Raw genomic sequence first — 22,410 nt, 5'->3', positions numbered from 1 at the left:
AATAGAAATATGTATTTCTATTCATATGTATTTCTAAGGCTAGGTCAGTTCCACTTTTAAGTCAGGAAGCCTTTAGCATGGAGAAATATCTAAAAGGTGAACTGAAGGTAAATCAGAGGTACACCAGCAGTAGCCCAAACAGAGTTTCATTCTCCCACCTAGAGAAGAAGAATGAAATATGGATTAAGGTTAATTTATATGATCATTTATTAAAAAGTAAAGTCACTTGATGGTGGCATTTTCTAATCATTTTTCCAAGACAAAAACTTTCCTGCGCCTGCGGCCCCATTTGGCAATTAATATTTAACAATTTGTTAATAAAGAGCAATCAAAAACTAACCAGACTACAATTAAATAGACATATGGCCATTTGGGATCATATCAAATTTCACTGTGGGAAAGTCATCATGGCTCAACTTTTCCTTCTGGTTTATAATCATACATGATAACGTACATAGGAACATGTCTTCTGCTGAGTCAGACACTTGATTCATCTAGCTCTGTATTGTTAGCCGATTGTGGCTTTTCAGGGCTTCAGATAGGGGTCTTTCCTGGTTTTCCATGGAGATGCTGCCAGGGACTGCAACTGGGATCTTTGGCAAGCAAACCAGCTGCGCTTCAACTTAGCCACAGTCCCACCCACTAAGTGTAATTTGATTTTCCTTTCTCCATTTTATCATTTTCTTAACACAGCAACATTTCCCTATCATTTTCTAAATCTGAATTTTTTTTGTTCAATGTACCCCCACATGATCAAATCATGGCCTGAAAGTTAATGATATTTCTGAGAGCATTCATACATTGCCTTCTGCCCTTCTCACATCAACACATTTCAATTCTAATAATGGGAACACATAAGAAACGTTTATTGTGAAGTTCTACATCAGATCCTATATGAAAATAATATTTTCTGTTGACAGACAACAAAAGTGTATTTTTTTTTTTTTTTACAAACGGTTACATGTATTTTGGACACAAGATTGCAATCCCTTTGGGCTATTACAAAAAGAGGTGTCGATTGGTCTCAGACAATTAGCTTAAAAAGAACCCTGCTGCTCCAAGAAAACAAAGAAAGTGCTATTTTTAAAAAAGGAAGAGCCAACTCAAATCAAAGTTAGGAAAAAAATATGTAGAAACCCAAAGCCCACAGCAGGAGATGTCAGTCATATCTTCAGCTTCAGCTTCAGGGTGCGTTTTTGTTTTGCTTTTCTTGCTCAATGGCTGCCAAGAAAATAAGAGAAATTGTCACTTGCCAACATTTGACATACTGTACAGCACTTGGTTTTTTTAGATTTGTCAGAAATAGTACTTCTTATGATTCAAGTTGGCACCAAATTGTACAGACATATTAATAAATTTGAAAGCATTACATCTCAGTCCTTACCCAGAAAGTTATAATTTTATAATATTATACTGTATACTGAATTACATATTCATGCTGGCTCCACTGTTGAGAGCTATGGGCACAGGGAATCTCTGTGAATTGCAGGGAAACAGAATCCCAGGCAGTGAGAAACATTGCCAGATGTTGGTCAATGGAATCAAGCCCCTCTCTGAATTGTATTGTGCCAAAGTTCATTCTGAGGCTTACCTTTCTTTGGTTTAATGTGATACTATAAATGACATGATGAGCTAGGGTGGTGTAGTGATTAGATCCAAATCTATGCTCTGCCACAAAGATTACTGAGTAACCTTGGGATGCTCATTGTCTCTCAGGCTAAACTGCCTCATAGGATTGGGTGTGCTACATGGGGGAACTATATATATTACCCAGGGCCAGCTCAAATGCCTGAGGTTGCATACCAGATGCTGCCCCCTTAGCCAAAGAAATACCAGTCTACTCCTTCCACTTGCCAATGTTCTAGCTCAGCAGTCTCCTCCCCTCCACGTGTCTTCTTTCTCTCTGTTCCCTTTTCTTTTCCAATCCAGGTAGTGGAAAGAGAAGGAGGGGTATACTGGAGGCAAGTAGATGGACAGAGACGGGAGGCCCCCCCCCCAATTTGTTTCCTAAGGTGACCAATTTGGTTAATGTCATGGATGAATGGGCTGACTCTGATGTCACTGTGATCTCTTTGGTAGAAGAGAGGTTTTTGTTTTTAAAAGAAATTATTGATGAGTGTCATGTCACCATATTCAGCTCCTTCAACTGCCTATCAGACTACACAATCTTATACATGGTTACTTAGAAGTAAGGCTCTCTGTATTCAATTGGGCTTTCCCCCTAATTAGAAAGTTTTGGAGTAGGGTTTTAGCCTTTCATTCATGGACGTCCTCTGATCTAGTGAACATGAATGTATATCCACAAATGAACTGCTCAGTGGCTAAATAAAATCACTTGGGAGTTAAACCTTCCCAGCCAATTTGCCATGTGCTGAACAGGGAAAGGCAGAGCTGCCTGCCCAGGCTCATGTAGTGGCACAAGGACTAGATGACTTTGGGTGACGGGTTGGATCCAGCTTGTGGGCTGTAGGTTGCCAACTCTTGTTCTAGAAGTTAAACTCTAGAAGTGTAGTCATGTTACTCTGCTGCAGTAAAAACAACAGAAGTCTTGTGGTACCTTAAAGAACTGATTTTGGCAATGCTATTGTAGATATGACGCATAAAGTCCAGGGGAGGGCAGCACTACACAACCTTTAAATGATGTGCTTCATATGGTACTATAGAAAATTATGCTCTCCTTATTAGAGACAAAAAAGTGTTCTGGCAACCTGACTCTTATTATGTCATAGAGCTTTTTGGGGGGTGGGGGTGGAGGGGGGATATTATGGCATAAGCTATGTCACAATAAATCTGGTATTCTTTAAGTTGTCGCAACTCTTTTAATGTATATACAGTATCTGGTTAGCAATAAATAATGTAATTGGTTAACATAAATTCTATTATGACTACATAAAACAATAATAAAGCTAAATTAAAAAACACTATTAAAAAGATATCCCAGAAGAACCAGAGCTATTCGATCGACTATATCAATTATACAAATTATGCTAAGCATTAATTGAAATACAGATTGCATTAGAATCACTTACTTTCTTTAGTGGGAAGTGGATTTTTTTCTCTGGTTTCAGTTTTTTTCAGTTTGGTCTTATCAAATGTTTCAATTTCTGCAAAATCTGGTTTGTCCGACATGATGAATCCTGACAAAGAAAGAAGAAACACACCCTCAGGTTTCTTAGCTAGTGCCATGTCACAAGCTACACATACAAATGCAAATAGCACTACATCATTATTGCTATTTTGTTAAATTCAGGATTTACATGTTTTATATCTCAAGAAATCAGAGGTTTTGCTGCTGTTCCTTTTTCAAAAAATATACAGTATACACAAGCCCATAACAAGGAATAATGGGTGGAAATGATTGCATTTGTCTTGGTATTAATGTATTAAAACCCACTGTGAAACATTTTTGTAATGAAATGTTTAAACATTTTAAAAGCATTAAATGAAAAGCAAAGTCTAATGCACCGAAATGAGGCTACTGGAATGCTTGATTATTTTCTAGAACAGCCTCCAACAATCAAAGATAATTTTACCAACTTGTTAAAATTAAAAGGACATTGTAATAACATTAGAAATAAAACAAACCTCAATTTTCCTGAACAGAATGAAAATGTTAGGGGAAAAAAATCTGGATTAGCTACTGTGAACAACTGTGCTTAACAATAGACCGCCAGATGTGTGGATTGCTTTGTTCCCTCTCACCCTCTTTGCTGTTCACCACACTTCTTGCGGAATGGTTTTGATTAGACAAACATTCCAACAACCCTTTACCTATTTCTGTCTCCTTCTGTTAATTGCTGGAGATTGTCTCCCATAGAAACCAAAGGCAAAACACATCCTGGGTGTAATCGCTTTCCACCAGTAATGCATTGGCTCCAAAGATTATCAATAACATCTGCTCCTTCCTACCTTCCCTGAAAAGCCATTTTATTTTATTGCTATTTACTTTTTGCATTATCATGGCAGATAAGATACTAAAGGTATGTACAGTAATTCATTACCTGTCCCTGCTTCTCTCTCCTCTGCTGCTTTTTGACTGTGTGAGCCAGCATGAGCTTGCAAAGGTCATGCTAATCCCTCCTCCCCATCTCAGCCCATTGCAATTAATATTGATAAGCTTGCAGCAAGAGTAGTTCAGCAAATGACAGATTATTATTTCAGAGAAAAGGGGATTCAGTTGAGGGGTGGGGACAGAGAAGAAACTGCAGCCTGGATAATTCCAAGGTGGAAAGCAAAGCAAAGCAAAATATTCTCACAGCTTTTCCTTTCTTTGATTAATTCTTTAATTAATCTTATCAATTAATTGTACATGTAAACACATTGGAGGAGGGAATTATTCTGGGCAACGAAAGAGGTATACACACAATACTAACGTGTGCACCCGCATGTATGCACACATACAAACATGGTTTTTCACAAAACCATGGAAATGGTTCCAATGTTAAGCGCTGATCTTCAAAAGCACTTTCTGATTTCCTGAATATACAGTACAGGAGACAGAGGCTGCCCAGTCTTTGATTAGAACTGGGGATCAATCTCTGGCTACTGGAAGGGAAAGCTTTTGGTTTCCCTTCCCTTTGCTTTCACAGTGTGGTGAGTAGGCTAGGATGCAGAAATATTTTGACAAAAGAAGCACAGTACGGTTTTTCTCCCCCAAAAGAGAGGTGTGTGTTGGGGATGGGCTGACAGATTTTGTGATACAGCACAGACATGGGAATTGAACTCAGAGAAACTGATTAAGAAGATCAGGCATGTTCTGACATGCAAAATCCATAGGGATGTCCTTGAAGTCCTTATTGGAGATTTAGCCCTTACCAGGCCACTGGGAGTAGGAATGTAGAGGGAGGGGAAGGGCATTGGGGAGACTGGTCTGTGATAGCCACCCATGTCTACCAACTAGGATGTGGTTACAGAACTCGGGAGACCCCCATGTTGCTGATCTAATGATCTCCCCAGCTCCCTTTAAGCAATGGAATGTACACTGGGCGTATTCTCAAAAGAACTGCAGAGCCTCAGCTTGGGATACTATCTGGCCCAACTGCTACCTCCCACAAACAAATGCCTTCCCTCTATGGAACCCTCACAATGAAGAGCAGCTTGGGTCAGCTTCTCTAGTAGGAAAAAATTGTGCTTCGGGGTTCACTTGTTGGGAGGTTTCTCATGGCTAACACTGGCTTCGCAGATCAGGATTGGTGGGGTATGCACTAGAGGCCCTATCAAGAGGCCGAATCCATCCTCAGCCAACCAACCCCCAAGGCAATGAGGATCTGCCACTGCTGCCCCTCTAAGTAAACCGGGGTCAATGCTTACTGTACAATTTTGGGAGCCCAGCAGCAGTAGATCTCGTTTTTTTCCCCCACTACCATTTTCTGTCAGGGACCAGGGCATCCTGGAATTGCAAAATGGTGCCATAGAAAGAGACTATGGTCTACTGCTGCCACTGCTCACTACCACCTTCCAGGAAGCCAGTCAGGGTTGAAGCTTACCAGGTGATTGTGGGGAGTAAGCAGCACAGAGGATGCAAGTCCTTATTTGCACTGCCACTTGTTATCTATGACAATGGTGGTGACGGAGGAGCATCGCCCATCCATAGCCCAGCTAGCTTTCCTGGCCAGGCAAGAGTCCTCTTTTGCTGCCACTTGAATAGCAGTGGGTGGAGGCATGAAAATGGACTTGTGTCCACCTGCTGCCTGGCTCCTGGGCACTATGGAGGAAAGCTGCACACAAATGGACTTTTGAAAGCATGGGGCAAACCAGTGGGAAGACCTGGTAAGGATTTTGCCCCAGAGCCCTTCAGGAGCCAAAGCTGCCATTGCTTAGTGCCATGGCCAGGAGCACAGGGCCATACTGTGGGGTGCCCCATGTCACTGGTCCTGGAGCTGAATCCTGGCACCAGTGGCACTGAGTACTCAGCGTCAGGCCTACACCAAGACTTCAGCTCACGACGTGCAGGTTCAGAACCTGATTTGTGTCAAGATTTTGTTATCCAGTACTGAATGGACTGTGTATAGATTGAAAGATGAGCTTTGCAGAAATGAAAATAAAGGCAATTTAAGCCCAAACCTAGAATTCAGTGGTATTACCTGGCAATAGCAGGACTATTTCAGAATGAGTGTGATGCAGAAAGTCACCCAGAACAGTCCTTTCCAGATGAAATAAATCACCTCCTATGGCAGCAGGGATGCCAAAAATTGGGAGACACTCTTGCTATTGGAAACTCTGATAGATGAGAGTTTGCCTCAATTCACCATACTATTTTTTTCACAATGAGAATTGTTATAGTTTTTATTTTTAATGAAAGTAGCTAAACGTCCTTGGGGTGGGCTTAAATTGAACAAATGTGGGCTTCCTTGCCAGATACAGAGGAGGCTATATCTGCCTCAACTGAGTGTTACGTTGATATGTCACAAATGATTTACATAGACTACAGCTGTATTTCTGTGCCTTCACTCAACTCCATTTTTATTTTATTGTGAGAAAAGCTGAGGACCCAGTCCTAGCCTACTTCCCTGCACTGATGCACCCATGCCAACAGGGTGTACATCCTGCAGTGGGAGGGCAGTCACAGAGGCCTCCTCAAAGTAGAGGAAAAATTATTCCTTTACCTTGAGGCTGTGCTATGGCTGCATCAGTGCTGGAAAGTTGGATAGGACTGGGCTCTGAGAGCATCGAGGCTGAATAAGGATTTGAACCCTGATTGTAGTCTGACATGCTAACTTATGCATCACACATGCTCACAGCTTAAATCATGAAAAACACCAATTTAGACAATTTAAAAGCCATTTCTGCCCAACATTGCACATACGCAACAGGGTCCAAATGTGTACACCTGTGGGTTTGACAAAAGTGGGTTAAGAGTGCAATCCTAAGATGGCCTGGGAGTGTCACAAATGTGAACATAAGAACATAAGAACAGCCCCACTGGATCAGGCCATAGGCCCATCTAGTCCAGCTTCCTGTATCTCACAGCGGCCCACCAAATGCCCCAGGGAGCACACCAGATAACAAGAGACCTCATCCTGGTGCCCTCCCCTACATCTGGCATTCTGACTTAACCCATTCCTAAAATCAGGAGGTTGCGCATACACATCATGGCTTGTACCCCATAATGGATTTTTCCTCCAGAAACTCGTCCAATCCCCTTTTAAAGGCGTCTAGGCTAGACGCCAGCACCACATCCTGTGGCAAGGAGTTCCACAGACCGACCACACGCTGAGTAAAGAAATATTTTCTTTTGTCTGTCCTAACCCGCCCAACACTCAATTTTAGTGGATGTCCCCTGGTTCTGGTATTATGTGAGAGTGTAAAGAGCATCTCCCTATCCACTCTGTCCATCCCCTGCATAATTTTGTATGTCTCAATCATGTCCCCCCTCAGGCGTCTCTTTTCTAGGCTGAAGAGGCCCAAACGCCGTAGCCTTTCCTCATAAGGAAGGTGCCCCAGCCCCGTAATCATCTTAGTCGCTCTCTTTTGCACCTTCTCCATTTCCATAAGGCAAGTTTGTGCCACCTTCAGTTAGCCAGGCTAGTGCACCAATATGTGCCAGCCCATGGAGGCCAGATCCAGCCTTTGCACTGATGCACCGATTGCACCTTTGCACCGATGTGGATAGGTAAGTTTACACTGCTGGTGGTCCGCTGGCACGGGGGTTTGGGAAGGGTGTTCTGGGGATTTGCTGGGGTGGGGGGAAGGCTGGGCTGGGCCTGGGAGTGGGTGGTGCCAAGATCTGGCACTTAGGCTAGATCCTAACCCCCCTCTCAGGTGGCCCACCCTAACGATGGGCTGGTCGGAACTGCGCCACCTCTTTAGGTGGCACTGGCACAGATCCCAGTAGCCCCATTTGGCTCACTGCTATGTTACTTGGGTAAGGGGAATTAATTCCCCTTGCCGTGACCTGTATCCCAGCCGGCCCCAGCCCTGCTCTGGATGCAGCGCAGGCCTGCCGGACTTCCTGCTCAAGGCAGGTTAGGATTGGGCTGCCCATCAAGTTTCCCATTTTAAAGTTCATAGGGTTCTTGTTTATTAATAGGTTGCTATAACAATTGGAAACAATAACAGACAACCATGTCACTGTTCCTGCTACTGAAAAAAGTGTTATTGCAATGTCTGGTCATCCCCCAGTGTTTGCACATGCAGAATAGAGGGGTGACAATGTTTAGCAAGCTGCTGCAGCGGAGAAGTTAACATTGTAGCTGGACACATTATTTCAAGCTCACAGTCTTGTAAAAAATCCAGTAAATTTTTTACTTCCTTGTTCATTGTTTTTAGAATTTGAAAGAAACAATATTCGCATTCCAAACACCAACCCATAAATGTTTGCTTTTGAATGCATTTATTAGGTTTCGAGTGAAGTACGTAAATACAGTATGTTTCAGTAACAAGATTAAGAAGAAAAGCTTAGTTTACTACACACGTTTCAAGTTTATGCACTCTGTCCTTACTCCACCCCCTCTCTGCTTCTCCCCCTCCCATGCATTCCACGTTCCTCCCTTTTGGAGTCTACCATATTTATCTTTGCATCCAAACTGGCAGACAATGATTTGCACTTGTTCTCCAAGCCAGACAGAAAGGGGCACAGGGATGACAGAGATTACTAAAAAATGAAGGCTCAACAATTCCTGAGACAGACTGCTCACCAAGCACAAATGAACATGAGATTCATTCAAAAACTGTTAATTATAGTCAGAGTAGGTATGACCCATTCCCTATAAGGAACATATTGGCTGTGCAAGAGTAATGGTGGGCATAAATGTCTAAAAAGGGCCAGTTACTTTCTGTACTGAGCCAGCTACTCTCCATGAACTTCTATAGCATCACATAAGAACATAAGAACAGCCCCACTGGATCAGGCCATAGGCCCATCTAGTCCAGCTTCCTGTATCTCACAGCGGCCCACCAAATGCCCCAGGGAGCACACCAGATAACAAGAGATCTGCATCCTGGTGCCCTCCCTTGCATCTGGCATTCTGACATAGCCCATTTCTAAAATCAGGAGGTTGCGCATACACATCATGGCTTGTAACCCGTAATGGATTTTTCCTCCAGAAACTTGTCCAATCCCCTTTTAAAGGCATCCAGGCCAGATGCAATCACCACAACCTGTGGCAAGGAGTTCCACAGACCAGCCACACGCTGAGTAAAGAAATATTTTCTCTTGTCTGTCCTAATCCTCCCAACACTCAATTTTAGGGGATGTTTCCTGGTTCTGGTGTTATGTGAGAGTGTAAAGAGCATCTCTCTATCCACTCTGTCCATCCCCTGCATAATTTTGTATGCCTCAATCATGTCCCCCCTCAGGCGCCTCTTTTCTAGGCTGAAGAGGCCCAAACACCATAGCCTTTCCTCATAAGAAAGGTGCCCCAGCCCAGTAATCATCTTAGTCGCTCTCTTTTGTACCTTTTCCATTTCCACTATGTCTTTTTTGAGATGTTGCTACCAGAACTGGACACATTACTCCAGGTGTGACCTTACCATCGATTTGTACAACGGCATTATAATATTAGCCATTTTGTTCTCAATACCTTTTCTAATGATCCCAAGCATAGAATTGGCCTTCTTCACTGCCGCCGCACATTGGGTCGACACTTTCATCGACTTGTCCACCACCACCCCAAGATCTCTCTCCTGATCTGTCACAGACAGTTCAGAACCCATCAGCCTATATGTGAAGTTTTGATTTTTTGCCCCAATGTGCATGACTTTACACTTACTGACATTGAAACGCATCTGCCATTTTGCTGCCCATTCTGCCAGTCTGGAGAGATCCTTCTGGAGCTCCACACAATCACTTCTGGTCTTCACCACTTGGAAAAGTTTGGTGTCGTCTGCAAACTTTGCCACCTCACTGCTCAACCCTGTCTTCAGGTCATTTATGAAGAGGGTGAAAAGCACTGGTCCCAGGACAGATCCTTGGGGCACACCGCTTTTCACTTCTCTCCATTGGGAAAATTGCCCATTGACACCCACTCTCTGTTTCCTGGTCTTCAACCAGTTCTCAATCCATGAGAGGACCTGTCCTCTAATTCCCTGACTGTGGAGTTTTTGTAGTAGCCTTTGGTGAGGGACTGTGTTGAACGCCTTCTGAAAGTCCAGATATATAATGTCTACGGGTTCTCCCGCATCCACATGCCTGTTGAGCTTTTCAAAGAATTCTATAAGGTTCATGAGGCAAGACTTACCCTTACAGAAGCCATGCTGACTCTCCCTCAGCAAGGCCTGTTTGTCTATGTGTTTTGAGATTCTATCTTTGATGAGGCATTTCACCATCTTACCTGGTATAGATGTTAGGCTGACCGGCCTATAGTTTCCCGAGTCCCCTCTCTTTCCCTTTTTAAAGATCGGTGTGATATTTGCTATCCTCCAATCTTCTGGCACTGTGGCCGTTTTGAGGGATGTTGCATATTTTAGCAAGAGATCAGCAACTTCATTCTTCAATTCCTTAATAACTCTTGGGTGGGTGCCATCAGGACCTGGTGACTTATTGATCTTTAATTTATCAATGAGGTCTGAAACATCTTCTCTTTTAACCTCTATCTGACTTAATTCCTTGGTCAGGAAGGGCCATTTGGGCAGCAGTATCTGCCCGAGGTCTTCTGCCGTGAAGACAGATGCAAAGAACTCATTTAATTTCTCTGCCATCTCTAAGTCTCCTTTTATCTCCCCTTTCCCTTCCTCACCATTGAGAGGGCCAACTGCTTCTCTGTCGGGTTTCCTTCTTCTAACATATTTGAAGCTTTTATTATTCCCTTTAATGTTGCTGGCCATGAGTTCCTCATAGTCTCTCTTGGCCTCCCGTATCACCTTCTTTCATGTCTTTTGCCACAATTTATGTTCCTTTTTATTCTCCTCATTAGGGCAAGACTTCCATTTACGGAAGGAAGCTTCCTTGCCCTTTACAGCCTCTCTAACTTGGCTGGTTAGCCATGCGGGCACCCTCCTGGATTTAGTGGAACCCTTCTTTCTTTGTGGTATACACCTATGCTGGGCCTGTATTACTGTTGTTTTAAGTAGCCTCCATGCACTCTGGAGAGATTGGACTCTTTTTACCTTCCCTTTCAACCTCCTTCTAACCAGCCTCCTCATTTGAGGGAAGTCCGCCCGTCGGAAATCAAGGGTTTTTGTGAGAGATTTGCCCGGTATTCTTCCCCCGACGTGCATGTTGAAACGGATCGCAGCATGATCACTGTTCCCCAATGGTTCCGTAACATTAATATCTCTAACCAGGTCCTGAGTACCGCAGAGTCACCTGTCCTCTGGTGGACTCCATGACTAGCTGCTCTAAGGCACAGTCATTTAGCATGTCAAGGAATCTGGTCTCCTTTTCATGACCAGAACACAATTCAACCCAGTCAATATGAGGATAATTGAAGTCCCCCATGATTACAACCCTGTCCCACATCTACATACGGATTCCAGTTTAGCAGCTTCATGCAGGAATCTCTGAAATTTAACAACCCAAAGCATGTTTATGATGACTTGTGATGACTTGTGAGTAGGCAGTGCCAGTGGGAAGGCCTGTGCTGCCCTTTCAGTGCTGTTTCCAGCCCGATGGCTGCTGGGCAGGTAAGTGCCCAGTGGCAGAAGGGTGTGGGAAGATGGCGGAAGGGCAGACTAGAGGTGGGGATGAGGTGTTTTGGGGTGGGGGAGGTCAGGGAAGGACAGATAGGAGGCAGTTCAGGCCCAGAGTTGGGGACGGCAGAGGAGGACTCCATCGTATCCATCGAGGCCTCAGAAGGCTTTCGGAACAAGTGGGGACGTTGTGTGAGGCTCCGTACGACTAAGTGAGTCTCCTCTGTGGGGGTGGAATGTTGTATGTTGTATGTTGCACATAGGTGCACATACAGATGCAAATCCAGTGGTTCATGAATGCAATAGACAAAAAATAGAATTATCATTAGGAAATCTGGGTGCTTGGAATCCAAAACAAAAAATAAGGTATTTGAACAAAGAAAGATTGTAAATCTGACGAAAAAGCAATGATGCTATAAAGGAGGAAACTTGACATGTTTAAGTTACCCAATTTCCAAAATCTTTATTCAGGTGTAGGGAGCCCAGCCCCTTAATGTTCTTCTCAGATAGATTGAACAGAAACATGAAAAACCACTTGCAGCAAAACAGGGATTAGGCAGTTGAAGGAAAGGCAAGGGAAAAGTGAAATTTTGCAGTTTACATAACAGGCAAATGAATCCACATTAGGAAGAAAACAAAATAGTGTTGCTGATTCCCCCCAAAGGAAGCACTGCCCTTTTAAAAAGGATGCTAGATGGATACCAGCTTTTATGAACACAAGCTTATGACATGGCATGAGGATCTGTCACTCAAAAGGAAGAAGAAGCATGCCCAAGCCCCTGGCAATACATAAATAGCTCTTTGGAACTAAGCCACTGTATTCAGAGCTTTCCTTATTTGCAATATTGGGCATACCAGGGCATGTGGATGAGATTGCTCCGGAGCGACCTCTGCCACGTCGCAGACTCGGAGCGGCTCCTTGGTTCACTGAGGAGCTGCGAATGATGAAGCGGCAGGGCAGGCGTCTAGAGCGACGGTGGCAGAAAACTCGTGATGAATCCGATCGGACACGGAGTAGAGCTCATTATAGAGCCTACTCCGTGGCGGTGGTAGCAGCGAAGAAATCATTCTTCTCTGCTACCATTGCGTCTGCTGATAGCCGTCCAGCAGAGCTGTTCCGTGTGGTGCGGGGCCTCTTCCATCAGGCCCCGCCAGTGGACCAGGAGGAATACACGGTCAGCCGCTGTGACGTGTTTGCGCAACATTTTGCAGATAAAATCGATTGCATTTGTTACGACTTGGATGCCACATTGACAATGTCTGATAATGTCCCCCTGGCAACTGCTTGTCCAGTGTTGTGGGATTCTTTTCAGCTTGTGCAGCCTGAGGATGTGGACAGACTCCTTTGGAGTGTGAGGCCGTCTGCCTGCCTGTTTGACCCTTGCCCAGCTTGGCTGATAAGAGCTGCCCGGGGTGGACTGGCTGAGTGGACGGGGAGGGTGGTCAACTATTCTTTGGGGGAGGGGACATTGCCGCCTGCTTTGAAGCGGGCGGTGGTTCGCCCCCTCCTTAAGAAGCCCTCCCTGGATTCCACTGTGTTGAACAACTATCGGCCAGTCTCCAACATCCCGTTTCTGGGCAAGGTAATTGAGCGGGTGGTGGCGGCCCAACTCCAGAGGGTCTTGGATGAAGCGGATTATCTGGATCCTTTTCAATCTGGTTTCAGGCCGGGCTTTGGGACGGACTGCCTTGGTGGATGACCTACGCCGGGGACTGGACAGGGGGAGCGCGTCCCTGTTGGTCCTGCTGGACCTCTTGGCGGCTTTCGATACCATCAACGATGGTATCCTTCTAGGCCGATTGGCCGAGCTGGGAGTTGGAGGCACTGTTTTGCGGTGGTTCCGCTCCTACTTGGAAGGTCGGTCCCAGATGGTGGTGCTGGGGGATGCCTGTTCGACACCCTGGCCACTGAGGTGCGGGGTGCCGCAGGGTTCAATTCTGTCCCCCATGCTATTTAATATCTACATGAAACCGCTGGGTGAGGTCATCCGGGGGTTTGGAGTGGGGTGTCATCAATACGCTGATGATACCCAGCTTTATCTCTCCTTTCCTCCAGACTCCAGGGTGGCGGTTGAGGGCCTGGAGCGCTGTCTGGAAGCAGTGAGGATCTGGATGGGGGCTAACAAGCTGAAATTAAATCCGGATAAGACAGAGGCTCTCCTGGTTCGGAAATCCTCGATGCAGGTGCTGGATTATCGGCTTGCTCTGAATGGGGTTGCACTCCCTCTGAAGGAGCAGGTCCGCAGCTTGGGGGTCCACCTGGACTCGCAGCTACTCTTGGATTCCCAGGTGGCGGCTGTGGCTAGGGGGGGCCTTTGCTCAGCTTTGGCTGGTGCGCCAGCTGCATCCGTACTTGGATCGTGCAGACCTGGCCACGGTGATCCATGCTACGGTGACATCGAGGTTAGATTATTGTAATGCGCTTTATGTGGGGCTGCCCCTGAAGACGGTTCGGAAACTGCAATTAGTGCAGAATGCGGCAGCCCGTGTGGTCACTGGAGCTAGGCGGTTTGACTCTGTCAGCCTGCTTCTCCGGGGGCTGCATTGGCTGCCCATTCGTTTCCGGACCCAATTCAAGGTGCTGGTTTTAACCTTTAAAGCCCTATACTGCTCTGGGCCAGGTTATCTTAGAGATCGCCTACTTCCGCACAATCCGGCTCGTCCTCTCAGGTCATCAGAGAAGGACTTTTTACAAGTGCCGCCGCCCAAGGAGGTTCATGGGGCGGCGGCAAGAAATAGGGCCTTCTCAGTAGTGGCACCAACGTTATGGAACTCCCTTCCCCTTGACTTGAGAATGGCTCCCTCTCTTGAGACCTTTCGGCGAGGCCTGAAGACCTTGTTGTTTAACCAAGCCTTCTGACTTTATGGCCTTTTTAACATCTTTTAGTTGCTTTTTTACAGGCCCGATTCCTCTAAGAACTGCTGTTTTATGCTCTTTTATTCTGACTTTTATCTGACTACTGTTTTTATGGGTTCTGCTAATGTGTTTTTTAATATGTTTTTATCTGTTGTGAAATTATGTTTTAATCTGTTTTATATGTTGTTAGCCGCCCTGGGTCCCTTTGGGGAGAAGGGCGGGATAAAAATAAAGTTTTATTATTATTATTATTGTTATTATTGTTATTATTGTTATACCAGCTTTCCATGCACTAGGAAGGGACAGTGACATGGATGGGTAATGAGGATAGGTTCTTTTACAAGTAAAGGGTACAAAATGTAATGGGCAGGAGGTCTGGTCTGGAGGGTAGAGCCTCCGTTTGCCTGAAGATAACATCCACAGGTCGCCGGTTCGAGGCCACCAGCACCGTGCGACCTTGAAGCAGCTGACAAACTGAGCCGAGTTATTCCATCTGCTCTGAGCATGGGAGGATGGAGGCCAGAATGTGAAACCAGATCAGAAAGAAACATCTGAACGTTGTGGTTGTTGAAAGACAGAACCTTCTTTCAATTGTAAAAATCCCTACGGGGATTTAAATAGCCTGCCAATGTAAACCGCCTTGAATAAAGTCTGAGGAGAAATGTGATGACCAAGAAAGGCGGTATATAAATACCTGTAAAAAAAAAAAAAAAGGAGGATACAATCACTTGACTCAGGCTACTATCTCTGCAGAGAAAACGCAAGAGATAAAGTCCTCCAAAGCAAGCAATGAGATTTTGAGAGGAACAGACACTCTAGCAGATCAAAACATTTGCAACTGAGCCAATAAGCTGACACAAGTGATTTTATAATCACATTAGTCCTGCCTTGGAATAACACACCCACTCGACAGGAAAAGCAATTTTCTTTACAAAACGGTTGTGGTATGTTTTCAATTCATAAGGGTAAAAACCCTGATATTAAAGATTATGTGTACGTGTGTAAAAATCTATATAGATCCATATCCACACTTATGCACACACAAATGTTTACGCACCACCTTTCTGATGAGTCTCATCCACCAAAAACCCATATTAGTGAATTAATATGGAAAATAAAAGAGCTCAACATCTCCTATATACGAGTTCATATCATGCCTGAGTTTATTGTTAGCTTACTTCACAAGATTTCTGCATGGAGACTGGGAAAACAGAACATCTTCCAAGAAAGGCTCTTATTCTTCCTTGTGTCTTTTGTTCTGTTTTGTTGCCAGTAAAAATATCTCATCTTGGGAACAGAAACAGGTTCCCAGACAAGAAGACAATGAGCCACGGGTGTGTGGAAGAGGCAGCATGTGGGTTATGTTGCTCCATGTTGCTGACCTTTGTCCTTCAGTTCCTGTTCTTGCCACTACCAATCTGGATTTGCTTGAATTAAAACTGTAGAGCCTTTGTCTTAAGGCGGAAGCCCTAGTGCAGATGGCTGCTTGTCGCTGGCAGTCATCCTTAAGACAAATCAAAGTCCACCCCACCCTCAGCCCATCCAGGCTGGTGTAATTGAGGTGCACTAGTTTCATGTCCTACAGTAAACAAAGGAAGGATGTGGCCCACACCATTGCAGGGTTTTGTTTTGCTTTCACAATCCAGTGGCTGAGGAGCCCATCTGCAGTCTGAAGAAACAAAGGTAGGCAGAAATGTAAAACAGAATCAAACCTGGAGAGATTCCACAGAACTCCTCCATTTTTGAAACTGTTCTATAAATGTGTTAATAAACATGAAGAGATAAATGACAATTTATAAATCCACTGCTTGGCTTCCGGGTTCTTCTTACAAAGTCAATTAATGTTCTTCATCAACTGACTCAATTCCACCAGATCCAGAGCCCTGTTTCAGACTGCATGGTCCAACGTGGGACTCTTCAATTTTGTGGCAGCTAGACAACTGCCCCATTCTTTAACATAAGAACATAAGAAGAGCCCTGCTGGATCAGGCCATAGGCCGATCTAGTCCAGCTTCCTGTATCTCACAGTGGCCCACCAAATGCCCCAGGGAGCACACAAGACAACAGACACAATCTGCGTCCCGGCGCCCTCCCTGCATCTGGCAATCAGAAGCAGCCTGCCTCTAAAACCAAGAGCTTGCGCATACCTACTATGACTTGTAACCCTTGATGAACTTCTCCTCCAGAAATTTGTCCAATCCTCTTGGAAAGGCATCCAGGCAAGATGCAATCACTACTTCCTGTGGCAAAGCGTTATACAAACTAATTACAGGCTGGGTAAAGAAATATTTTCTTCTATCCTAACTCTCCCAACACTCAACTTTCGTGGATGCCCCTGGTTCTTGTGTTATGTGAGAGGGAAAAGAGCATCTCTTTATCTACTCTGTCCATCCCCTGCATGATTTTGTGTCTAAATCATGTCCCCCCAAGGCACCTCTTTTGTAGACTGAAGAGGCCCAAACACAGTAGCCTTTCCTCATAGGGAAGGTGCCGCAGCCCAGTAATCATTTTGGTTCCTCTCTTTTGCACCTTTTCCATCTCCACTATATCCTTTTTGAGATGTGGCAACCAGAACTGGATGCAATACTCCAGGTGTGGCCTCACCATCGATTTGTACAATGGCTTTACAATATTAGCTGTCTTATTCTCTATGCCAGGGGTGCTCAATAGATGGATCGCGATCTACCGGTAGATCGCAAGGAAAAATGAGTAGATCGCGGAGTGCCGACTCCCCCCTTCAGGTGCCTCTGGGAGGAAACGCCGGGAGTAAGGCCCATTGTACTCAATGGGGCTTACTCCCAGGTAAGTGTGGCTAGGATTGCAGCCTCACAGCCTAATCCTAGGCATGTCTACTCAGGAGTAAGTCCTGTTATACTCAGTGGGGCTCAAGGTACACCAACATACATTGTACACATAAATGTTATATGTTATGATGGCGCGAACATTGTAAAAAAAACTCTGGTAGATCTCTGGGCCTTGCTGGGTTTCAAAGTAGCTCTCGAGCCAAAAAAGTGTGAGCACCCCTGCTCAATGCCTTTCCTAATGGATCCCAAGCCTTGAATTAGCCCTCTTCACTGCCACCGCACATTGGGTCAACACTTTCATCGAGCTGTCCACAAGGACCCCAAGATCTCTCTCATGATCTGTCTCAGACAGCTCAGAACCCATTGGCCTATACGTAAAGTTTTGATTCTTTGCCCCAATGTGCATGACTTTACACTTACCTACATTGAAACGCATCTGCCATTTTGCTGCCCAGTCTCCCAGTTTGGAGAGATCCTTCTGGAGCTCTTCACAGTCTTTTCTGGTCTTCACCACTCGGAAAAGTTTGGTGTCATCTGCAAACTTGGCCACCTCACTGCTTAGCCCTGAGAAAGATATGAAAGTCCCCTTCTCCCGAGGAGGTGGTGGCAGCTGCCCAGGATGTGTTGGAAGCTGCAGCTGCCATTTTGGTGCTGCGGCAGCACCGCACTCTGGGCAGCTCAGGATTGGGTTGCCCAACATTTTCAGAAATATCTAAGGAACCAGTGATTGGCCACTGATGAGGCTATAAATATCACCAGCAATCACCAATAGTGGAAAAATATCATGATTGACACATGGATTCCAGAGGCACCTACAGCAGCATATTGTTGAGAGGACAACCTGCTCCCCAAGCACCAACTAAGAACTAAAAAAGAAGAAAGAAGCCTCTCTGCTGTCAATATTGCTAGTATAGCCATCAGTCTCAGACAGGTGTGAGATAAAGATCCCAATGTGATTATTCCACCAACAAACAACCCAATCCTATGCATGTCTCCTCAGTAGTAAGTCACATTATAGTCAATGGGGCTTACTCCCAGGTAAGTGTGGCTAGGATTGGGCTGCTAATCACAGAAAATGTAGGTTAGAAAACTATTTGAAACCATATCTCCCTTCCCCTTGACTTGAGAATGGCTCCCTCTCTTGAGACTTTTCGGCAAGGCCTGAAGACCCTTCTGTTTAAACAAGCCTTCTGAGTTCATGGCCTTTTAAACATCTTTTATTATTTTTTACAGGCCTGATTCCTCTATGATCTACTGCTTTATGCTCTTTTTATCTGACTACTGTTTTTATGGTATCTGTTAATGTGTTTTTAATATGTTTTTTATCTGTTGGTTAAATTATGTTTTTAATCTGTTTTTAACATGTTGTAAGCCGCCCTGGGTCCCTTTTAGGGAGAAGGGTGGGATATAAATAAAGTTTATTAATTAATTATTATTATTATTATCTACACTAATAAAAGAAAACCCCTCAAATTATCCTACAGGTAGTTTTCTGCCAAAATAAGTTAAGTTATATCTGCAGGATTGTCCCTTAATATTTTGGAAGAGGATGCGCAGATAAGGGAATGTCCTATCATATACTGTATAGTACAATTGTTTAAAAAAAATGCACACTTCTGGGTGAAAGTTTTCAAGGAAATCTCAGCAAGTATAAATTCAGGTGTACATCCAGAACCTCGTCTTGACCTTTTCCAAAAACATCTGATGAAAAATATTTCCCCACTCTGCACACATTTGATTATTCTCCTACTGACTGCAGCCAGACTAGATATTGCTCTTCACAGGAAAATTGTCAATCAGTTATCAACTGGTGCACAACTTCTGGTACACAATGATATGACATATAGCCATGACAGAGAAATTTACCTATGAATTCCATCTATCCCAGGGTTAAGCCAAGCTAGAAGCAACCTTCAATAACTAGTACCATTTTATTTGTCAATAAGAATGAGACCATCTCACATCAACAACCTAGGATAGTAATTTTCACTGTTGGACAGCTCGATGAAAGTGTTAACTCAATGTGCGGCGGCAGTGAAGAAGGCTAATTCCATGCTAGGAATCTTTAGAAAAAGTATTGAGAATAAGACAGCTAATATTGTAAAGCCTTTGTACAAATCGATGGTAAGGCCTCACCTGGCGTATTGAGTCCAGTTCTGGTCGCCACATCTCAAAAAGGACATAGTGGAAATTGAAAAGGTGCAAAAGAGAGCGACTAAGATGATTACTGGGCTGGGGCACCTTCCTTATGAGGAAAGGCTACAGCGTTTGGGCCTCTTCAGCCTAGAAAAGAGGCGCCTGAGGCGGGACATGATTGAGGCATACAAAATTATGCAGGGGATGGACAGAGTGGCGCTCTTTTCCCTCACATAACACCAGAACCAGGCGACATCCATGAAAGTTGACTGTTGGGAGAGTTAGGACAGACAGAAGAAAATATTTCTTCACCCAGCGTGATTGGGTGTGGAACTCCTTGCCACAGGAAGTAGTGATGGTGTCTTGCCTGGATGCCTTTAAGAGGGGATCGGACAAATTTCTGGAGGAAAAGTCCATCATAGGTTCCAAGTCACGGTAGGTATGTGCAAGCTCCTGGTTTTACAGGTAAGCTACCTCAGATTGCCAGATGCAGGGAGGGCACCGGGGCGCAGGTTGTGACTGTTGTCTTGTGTGCTCCAGAGGCACCTGGGGGGCCACTGTGCAATACAGGAAGCTGGACCAGACCGGCCTTTGGCCTGACCCAGCAGGGCTCTTCTTACATTCTTGTGAGGCACTAGAATTGTGAAGGCATGCTCAGTCTTTTGATAACTGAAGAGGCACACTGCACTGCTAGCAGGGGGCTCACATCCCTCAAAGGCCCCACTAAGAAGTCCCACTGCTCTCAAAGGCCAGAGAACCAGAAGCGAAGCTTGTCCTGCTTCATCTGTTGAACTTCTGCCTGCCAGGCAAGAGCCCTGCCTGGACACCACCCAGGCAAAGCTTCTTCACTCCCCCCTCAGCCCAGCCCCTCCCCCATCATCATCTCCAGGGCTGCCTCCAACCGTCCCCGCCCTCTAACGTTCTCTCTTCCTCGCGCCTCGCAGCTGCTCCCTTTCGTTTCTCTCAGAGCCCTGCCCCTCGTGCAACGTCATCACCCGCGCGAAGAAGGGGCGAGATGAACGGCGGAGGGGGCGGGGCCGACTGTGCGCGCGCCTCGCTCCTGTCAGTCAAGGCTGCGTCACTTCCTTTCCCACTACTGCCGCTTTCTGCTTGTGAGGGCGAGGAGACCGGAGAAGCTCGCGCTACGGAAAGAGAAAGGGGAGGGCGTTTCGAGCGCGCGCCAGCCAGCCACAGCCTGTGTGTGTGTGTTTATCTGGCCTTGAGGGGCGGGGCCGCGACGGCAGCTTCACGCTCGTTACCCGCAGCTGTCGCTCCTGGGAGACCAGCCCTGAGGATCCGGGCGAAGCGCAGCCGAGCAGCCGGGCCCTCGGACGGAACGAATCGCAGCAACCTGCCGCTGCTGAAGCTGAGGGCCGAGGGGAGAGTCACCCGGCAACGGTGAGGGAGCGGCGGGCGCGCATGCGCGAGGGCAGTGGTCGGGGATGGGAGCGGAATGTGGAGAGGAGGGAGGGGTTGTGGAGGGAGGGGAACCTTCTGCGGGGGGGAGCGAGCTCGAGGGGGGAGGAAGTGCTCGCAGCTGGAGAGGGCAGAGGGGTTGGGAAGCCTCTGTCTGCTGGGGAGGGAGCGGGAGGCAGGCAGAGCGGGGGTGGCCGGCCTGGGCGAAGGCAGGTCGCAGCAGGAGGGGGGCCTTGAGAGGGGCCTTGGGGGACTGAGAGGGGCCTTGGGTGGGGCCTTGGGGGGGCAGGCCGCTCTGCTGCATCATAATCCCCCAGCATAGAAGTTGGGGTGTCGCCTGAAAGGACTGCTGGACATGTGAAGCCTCTGAAGTGTTGCATCAGTGGTCATTTGGGGGGGGCAGGGCTGTGCTGCAGAACGAGACCTGGGAGGGGGGCAGCTCTGTGGCTCAACCACCAGCCTGTGCAATGTGTGGCTTCCAGGATTGCTTTGATGTCTCCGCCCAAGTTCCCCACTACCAGGGTTAGGAGAGGGGCTTAAGCCTTATCCATGACTTTTTCTTCTTTTCTTTCTGAAGCCAGGAACAATTAGTCCACGTAGTCACTTATCCCAGCCCTACAATGGCTCGCCTAACCGCCAGACTCCTACAGATGACTTTACCTAATCTATGCAAGTGTCATAAACAGAGAGCAGGTGCAGCACAGGAAGGTTCTCTGCAGAGCAGATAACCCTGTATGACTCTGAGAAGCCAAGCCACATGTTGCCAGTGAAGGTGCCCGTCTCCTGGGTTATCTGACAAGCTTCCCAGTGAAAATGCAACACTTACACTAGTGATTTTCAAACTGTGATCACTTTGGGAGCTGGTGGGGTGGGGGTTTTTCAGATGAGGCCAATAACTGGGAGCCGGTCCTTTCACAATCACTGATCTGCTGCAACATGCAGTTGCAGAGGAGCGTTGGATGTGTTCTGAGAAATCCTATCCCTCAGTATGAGATTGTAGTGAGACTTTGAATGTTTGGCTATAATTAGAGGTATTCTTAACCGTTTTATTTTTTTCCAAGGAAAGAGTGCAGAAATCAGAGTTGGTTTTTATTCCAAGGGCTCATTTTTATAAATCATAATGGCTTTTAAAGCATACTGGGTAGGTGATATAGGTGGTATAGTGTCAGCAGATGCAGCCACAGTTATTATACAGTCAGTTAGGTGTTGGAAAACAGGTGTTTTTTTGGTAGATTTTGGTTTATTTGTGTTTTTACAAGAAGATGTGCAGAAAGTGGTATTACATGTTTTTATTTTACATGTGTTATCACTGAGGGAAAATCACACTTCTCGCTATAATAAATACTATATGAGTTGTGTCCTTTGCTTAATATCCCAGAAGTTTCTGCAGTGCAAGGTGATTCCATAACAGATACCCAGAGATTTTCTCTGCAGATGGTTTGGCATGTAAAGGGTTTAAGTTTGACAGCTTTGGAGATCCTTTAAATGTGCAAAATTAAGCAGCCCACCAGTATTCTCTGCTATTGTCAATATTGCTGTAACTTGTCATTTATATATAGCATCTCAGAGTGGCATATTTGGAGTTCTCATTTTATCCTCTTCCACGCCCTGTTAAATTTGACTGAGGGG

The 22,410-nt window shown here is 45.7% G+C and overlaps 2 protein-coding genes across 9 annotated transcripts in view; one reads left to right on the top strand and one right to left on the bottom strand.

Annotated features, from left to right (window-relative positions):
• Positions 1–261: 261 nt before the first annotated feature.
• On the bottom strand, positions 262–20,745 carry LOC136642200 (thymosin beta-12-like). 4 transcript variants are annotated; one of them, XM_066618520.1, is made up of 3 exons: positions 20,625–20,745; positions 3,030–3,137; positions 262–1,221 (listed from the first exon to the last, which is right to left on the bottom strand). In XM_066618520.1, exons 2-3 carry the CDS (start codon positions 3,127–3,129, stop codon positions 1,184–1,186), a joined length of 138 nt encoding a protein of 45 aa, XP_066474617.1. In that variant the 5' UTR covers positions 3,130–3,137; positions 20,625–20,745; the 3' UTR covers positions 262–1,183. The 4 variants fall into 4 exon arrangements, with proteins under 4 accessions (XP_066474617.1, XP_066474616.1, XP_066474618.1 ...); XM_066618519.1 differs by lacking the exon at positions 20,625–20,745 and adding an exon at positions 4,002–4,051; XM_066618521.1 differs by lacking the exon at positions 20,625–20,745 and adding an exon at positions 3,703–3,724.
• Positions 20,484–22,410, top strand: part of FAM13B (family with sequence similarity 13 member B) — a 79,211-nt gene continuing 77,284 nt past the window's right edge. For all 5 annotated transcript variants that reach the window (XM_066618516.1, XM_066618515.1, XM_066618518.1 and 2 more), the window contains exon 1: positions 20,484–20,763. The gene's annotated coding sequence lies outside the window, so the exon portion shown is untranslated. The remainder of the gene's footprint in view (positions 20,764–22,410) is intronic.

This window comes from Tiliqua scincoides, chromosome 2 (assembly GCF_035046505.1).
Source record: "Tiliqua scincoides isolate rTilSci1 chromosome 2, rTilSci1.hap2, whole genome shotgun sequence".
Classification (NCBI taxonomy): domain Eukaryota; kingdom Metazoa; phylum Chordata; class Lepidosauria; order Squamata; family Scincidae; genus Tiliqua; species Tiliqua scincoides.
This window is presented reverse-complemented; position numbering and strand designations above follow the sequence as displayed.